This window comes from Cibotium barometz, chromosome 18 (assembly GCF_041138505.1).
Source record: "Cibotium barometz isolate CiBa-2024 chromosome 18, ASM4113850v1, whole genome shotgun sequence".
NCBI classification, from domain to species: Eukaryota; Viridiplantae; Streptophyta; class Polypodiopsida; order Cyatheales; family Cibotiaceae; genus Cibotium; species Cibotium barometz.
In genome coordinates, this window is record NC_141063.1 from 28,545,494 (window position 1) to 28,551,989 (window position 6,496).

The following is a 6,496-nucleotide window of genomic DNA, read 5'->3' on the forward strand; positions in this document are numbered from 1 at the left end:
TCCATCATACAAAAGTGATAGGTAGAAATGTGTAAAAATTCCAAAGTCATAAATTTTCCTCTTTTAGTGGGGCTTTATATTAAAGAAATTGGTTTGAATCAACCTACATGCTCCGAGTGATGCCTACCTGGTTGTTTTTTTTTTGGGTGAGAGATTGAGTATACCATACTACATATGATGGGGCAAAAACCTCGGATATGTAGTGTGTTACCAAGCCATTGGATCAACAAATATGTTTTTCTCGCACAAGGGACTGTTGACACAAACCTATATAGTAAAGTTAAGTCTATCTAACAAATTTGACAAAATTGCTGGATATCAACATAGCTTTTTCTCATCTAATCTAGGAATCACGATTTCCTATATATTATTCTAGCAAATTACAATATCTATCTAGCAAGTAAGTGATTCTTATATATCAAATGATGATGTCCACATAGGAAAATGATTGTACATCTAGTAAAGAAGTGATTTCTATGTAGGGATTGTAAATGTCTATATAGAAAATTCATCTTACAGCTAGCAAATAAGTTTCGCCACCTATATAGCAAAAATGAAATTTCTATATAGTATTGTAAAGTTTCTATATAGTAAATGGCAACAACCATATAGAAAAACTACTTGGCATCTAGTAAAAAAGTTTTCTCTATATGGCAAACTAGAATATCAACATAGGGGTTTTAACTTTCATCTAGTAAACTAGTCATCTCTATATAGAAAAAGTAGCAACACCTATATAGAGAACTCACTTTATATTTAACTAAAGACTCTAGCTCCATAAAATAAATTAAGTATATTATTATTGAGAAAGCAATCAATCCATATAAATAGAATTTTCATTAGGAGAGACATAGAAGAGAGAGAGAGAGAGTATGTGCACATGGAGGAGTCAATCCACATCCCTGAGGATGAGCTTGATCCATTGCAATGTACTGTAACTCTACCCACCTACAAGATAAACAATGAGTATGTACTTCTTTATGATGTACAGAATCTGTTTGATCTTAGAGAGGACTATTGTCTTGCCATACTTGTAGAATGGGCAGAACATGATGATGGCTTTGTGGACCATAACACACCTTATCAATTAGCAGTACTTGACATTGAAGCATCTGAATTTATTGATAAGTCTTCTCTTGGAAAGCATGTACTTGATGCTATTCAAAGGTATGAGGAGCAAGGACTACCCACAGAGGAAGAGTTTGAACAGATATAGAAAAGATTGAAAATTGACCACATGGGCAGAGAAGGTGCTAAAAGAGAAGCCAAAGAGCAGTAGCAATTCTTTTCCATTGACCTGTGGAAAGAAGATTTTTTTGTAGATGATGAAAATCCAAAGGTGAGACAAAAATTTAAGCAAGAGTTGGATATAGCCAAGTTGGAATCTTTGATTGGATGCAACTAATTTTTTGCTTTTTGAATAGATTGATATTGTTGACACTGATAAGTTTTTGGGGAGAGCAAAAGGATCAAGGCCTTTGGACCTCAAAAGGGACCAGAGTTTGGGCCACTACATTGGAAAGCTAAACAAAGAGACAGTTATAATTTACCACAGGAAGCTCTCCTTGTCACCCACTCTACCCATGCTTGCACTACAGGCTGTCTCAAGGGTGGTAGGCTCTCATCCAATACGTGCAGGAGTGGACAAAATTATACTTCTTGAAAAACAAGAGGCTATTAGAGCTTTTGGATTTGCTCCTGGTTTTATGGGGTCTAGAACTGCATACTATGGCACCATGGCTGAATATGTCCTTGCTTCTTCTGGTGATATAGATAAGCAACTGCAGGGGTACAGGAAGCAGGAGTACTTGAAGTGGAGGGGTAAGATCAAGAGCAGGAAGTTGGCTCAAGCAGCCAAAATTGATCCTTGTAATATTCCCCATTTGCTTCCTTGTCTCTCCCTAGTGGAAAGCCACTGTAAAAACTTTTCACTTGCAGACGACCTATTGTATGCATCTTTCCTTCTTTGCTTGCTCCTCTGTATAGCTATAGCAATATCAGAATTGTTAAATAATTTTTTGGCTTCTTGTGTTCTTGTCCTATGCCACACTTGTCTGTAAAACCATTGGAATACTTCAAGCAAGGTATTAGCTTTCTGGGCTCCTCCTCCATGTCTAGTGTGCTTGAAAAACTTGGTCCTTGCTTGGTAGTGAGACTTCTCCATTCCCTGAGTTGACCAGATTGACAAACTTCCATATTTTTTCACAAACCATGGGGTGTGGTTGTAGATAATATGCTGCACAGAGAAGAGAAATCATTCAACCAAATATACAAAAGTGTTGATGTCCATAAGCAAAATCTAAGTTAACAACTATTACCATGTAGTGTGTGAAGTGCTCTGAGCTCCAAGCATTTGTCATAGCTTTCTTAAATCTGTTCAGCTCTTTTTTGAAGTTGGAGAGGTCATTCTTTCCCCAATGGATTTTATCATAGTAAGAGAAGACTGCATCCAAGGCTTCCCACACTTTTGCCTTTTGATTTCTGGCCTATCCATCAACTCCATGGTCCTTCACAGCATTATGCAGAGCCTTCCATTGGTTATACTGGACTTTAGACACACCCTTGCCTAATTTTCCATGGAATCCCAGGAAAGTCTTGGCCTTCACCCCACCAATAGAAACCTTTCTAGGAACATTATTCCCACCAGATGACCTCTTGGGGTCTGTCTCAATCACCACATTCCCCCCATGAAGGCCAATATCAGACAACACCCTTTCAATACTTTTTATGGCTCTTTCCTTGGATGATAAAGGTTGCAGTTTCCATGCAAACCCTATATAAAGGTGCACAATTTTCTCAATGATTCTGCATAGTGCATGCAATGTGCACAGGTGGACATTTGAGAGGGGGATATCCAAGACTACTTGAAAGTGCATGCAATGTGGACATTTGAGAGGGGGATATCCAAGACTGCTTGAAAGTTTGGATCTTTATAGTGTCTATCTGGGGCTTTGTTCCAATTAGTAGGATTTAAATCCTTTGCTGCACCCATGCAGTAGATACAAGGGCTTTTGGCATTGGCACCCTTGGACACATTGTACATACACTTTAGTGTCTTTAGGTCCCCCCCCATGTGCCATTCCACCTTGTATCGACCAAAACCCTCAACATCTAGCTCCTCCCCAACCTGTTGGGCATTGATTATTTCAGGAATACTTGTATGGTGGAATACCGAATTCAACACATTAAAATCCTCAGAATCAACTGTTAACCCATGACGGACATTGAGACCTACTATGTTTTACGTCATTTATTTAAATATTCTGAGTCATGGGCCGGGCTTGTCGGCACCATATGTTAAGGATAAAGGGATTGGGTGATCACCAATGAGAGGCGCACCTTGAATTTCAGTAGGATAAGGGTTAGGATCGGCCGGCCATGTATGGGCGCCCAAGTGTGAACGGCCAAGTCACCTATAAGAGTCAAATGTAACCCTAAAATCTTCATTCTCATGTGTTATGAATACAAGAGTGCTCTTGCCTTATCTCCTTGGTTTCCTTCTCCTGCGTGTGTGTGAGAGAGAGAGAGAGAGTGAGTGAGAGAGCGATCGAGCACTGTGTAGCGGCACGGCGGGCGGAGAGGCGGTAGAGCGGCGACGGCGGCTCCTTCTTCACTGCTGCGACATGGGAATCCTTCACGACGACGGTGGTTAGAGCGGTGAGTGACACACCTTTGCATTTTGTTTGAGCTTGCTTTCCTGGTTGTATGCTTGCAGCCATTCGTGGCTCGCATACGGTGTCTGGCAAGTCCCCAGCTACGACCTGTGCGGCAAAAGCGCACATTTTTGGCGCCGTTGCTCTGCCGGGGAGTTGCCCTGCACCAAGCTCCGGTTTGCACCTCGTTTTTACTTATTTTTAGATTGTTTTTAACCCGTTTTTGACCCCCTTACTTATGGTCGAACCTAGACTAGGACGTGTAATAGCTCAAAACGAGTGTATCGTTTAAAGGGTCCTAGTGTGCTTTACAGCACCGTGTTCGCCTATCTAGAGCTCCTGTAGTCCTCAAAACAGTCCGTTTCCTTTGGAGGAAGGGGTGAAAGCCTATTTGCTTGTGGAGGAAAGGGTGAGGGCTTTATCCCACATGCTCACTTTACTCCTTGGGGAGTGGGCTACATATAGGGCACAACTTCCCATAAGCTCTCACTTGAAAGAAAGCTATGGAGGCTCACTCTCCTATATATATATATCAAAAGACCGAGACAGAGACCGGGGCCGAAGTCGTGGGGGGTTTTGTCTTTTCAAAATTTTTTCTCCAATTAAAAAATCTTTCCTCTCCACACGTTTGGTTCTTTCTTTAAAAATAAAATTTAATTTTTTATTTTTATTTTTTAAGATTTTTTAAAAAAATTTTATTTTTTATTTTTTTTTGAGATAAGTTTTCTAGGGTTTCTTTCGGGTTCAGCCTTGGCCGCGGCATAGTTCGCACACAGCACAGGTCTCTGGGGATTCAAAAATCCCCCCTCACACGCACAGAAAACCAGATAACAGAATGCACGCCCACACGCGGAGCGAAAAAATAACAAAAGAAACAGAAATGCAGAAGACAAATTGCAGAAACAGGGATTGAAAACCACAGAAACACCTCAACAGCAACACAGACGCCTTTCCTACAATGTAAATTAAACTTCACGCAGCAGGCAAAGAAACCACTTGTGTGAGTTTCAAGGGTAGTTACCAATGCACGTAGGGTACCCACGTCACATGCATCTACGTTCTGGTCGGGTGCTAGAGCCTGAACCACTAGAAAGTGTTTCAGTTTACGCAGGCTCACACCATCCCTCCACGTTAGCATCTTGGCCTTCGGCTGGAACCCAAGGGAGTGCAACCCAAGATCCACGAATAGTGGATAGTGACTCGTCCTCTGACTCAGAAGCCATGGAAGGGCACCCTACCAAGAACCCTGAGGAGACAAGCTAAAACATGCCAGGTTTGGCCCCACAACCCGGATCTAGCATGTTTAGTCGTCTAATAGAGACCTTTAGTAGAGCTACACGCTCTGAACATGTGACAAGCGAAGTAAATGAGGAAGGAGGGGTAGTAGATTCGCCATTCACATCTTATGTAGACCCTATCCTCCCAAAGAGTGTCCATGTAGATATTCTACCCACTTCGTTTAAAGAGGGCCCTACTGAGCTACCACATTCCGATGCTCCTCCTAAAGTAGAGGTCCCTAGAAGCCAATCCATAAGAAGTGACATTGCGTCCACTTCAAGAGAACCGTTTGGCACACCAAGTCTAGATGGGATATTTCTCAATGAAAATTGGGAATATGATCTACATATACACGGGTTACACATACCATGTAGGTTGGTTAGAAGTCCTACGATCTACATCTAGTGCCACTAATCTAGAAGAGCAACAACACATGATATGTGAGGTATTCATAGAATTATCCAATTTGAGAGGCAAAATACGGGAGTGAACCTAGTTTCCACTGGCCCTATGAGATTTTTGGATATGGGCAAGGCCAAACAACCAACCCTATCACAATTGGTGGAGACTCCCTCGGTGAGTCCCATAGACCCTTCGTATGTTGTTTCGCCTGGAGTCTCAATGCAGGTTGAGCCCACAAGTAGTAACTTTAGCTTTCCAACCTTGGCTCAACTTTCCATTAGGAAATCCGCAATGCCTACCCCAATGATGAGCATAGCTGAAAGTGCACCTGTTACCGCTGTAGTTAGTACGACACCGCTACCTAGTGGAGCAGTACCTACAACAGTGCGTGCCAGTGCCTATCAACCCTATGTACCTATCGCTACTCATGCTCATGTAGCTCCTACGCCTCTTAGTATGCCAATGGCGTATGCTCCATGACCGCCTTATCACAACCCTTATCCAAGAGGAGCTAGGCCTAGCCACATATCATATCCTACGTCATTTGCCAACATACTCAGACCAACATCAACTCCTATCAGCCAGGCTATCCCAGAAGTGCCTCCACTAGTTATGCCTGCTCACCTAGGTGATCTCGCAGCGTTTGCTCAGACGATCGGAAGATCCATTGCGAAAAACATGCGGGGCATGCCTGAGAGAGAACCTAGAAACGAGGATGTTCGAAAGCACATTGAAGTCTTTGAACACGTGTGTGATTCTTTGGAAGAGCACAATGAGTTGCATAAGTGTAAAGCCTTAGGCTTAACCTTGAGTGGGAAGGCCGGAGATTGGTATCGAACCTTAAGGGTTGAAGAGCGCACTCACTACCCCAAGAGATTATTCTTGAAAGAATACATACGCGAGGGTGTGCTTTGGTGCTTTGGGGGGTAGCATCTCAACTCCAAAAAGCTGAACACGAGGAAGTGGAGTCAGTGAGAGACTTTATAAGTCGATTGAAGCATCTAAATTCTCGCTGCACTCCCGATGAACGCTTCAATAACAACCAAATCCTCGATAGATTCATCCGAGGATTGCGCCACAAGGACATTTACAATGGCCTAGTCATTAGAGGTCTTACAACGTGGGAAGCAGTCACTGCCAATGTAATCCAGTTAGAAGACAAC

At 42.5% G+C, this 6,496-nt stretch overlaps 1 protein-coding gene across 1 annotated transcript; it reads left to right on the plus strand.

Annotated features, from left to right (window-relative positions):
* The first annotated feature begins 880 nt into the window (after positions 1 to 880).
* On the plus strand, positions 881 to 2,893 carry LOC147629160 (uncharacterized). The gene is made up of 4 exons (XM_086812866.1): positions 881 to 1,147; positions 1,280 to 1,339; positions 1,425 to 1,869; positions 2,832 to 2,893. The coding sequence occupies exons 1-4, from the start codon at positions 881 to 883 to the stop codon at positions 2,891 to 2,893; spliced, it is 834 nt and encodes a 277-aa protein (XP_086668992.1).
* The last annotated feature ends 3,603 nt before the right edge of the window (positions 2,894 to 6,496 follow it).

Coding starts and splice junctions, on each gene's coding strand:
- LOC147629160 (XM_086812866.1), top strand. CDS start 881: ATGGAGGAGTCAATCCACATCCCTGAGGATGAGCTTGATCCATTGCAA. Junction 1,148..1,279: donor AGTCTTCTCTTGGAAAGCAT/GTACTTGATGCT, acceptor AAAGAGCAGTAG/CAATTCTTTTCCATTGACCT. Junction 1,870..2,831: donor AGCAGCCAAAATTGATCCTT/GTAATATTCCCC, acceptor CAATGTGCACAG/GTGGACATTTGAGAGGGGGA.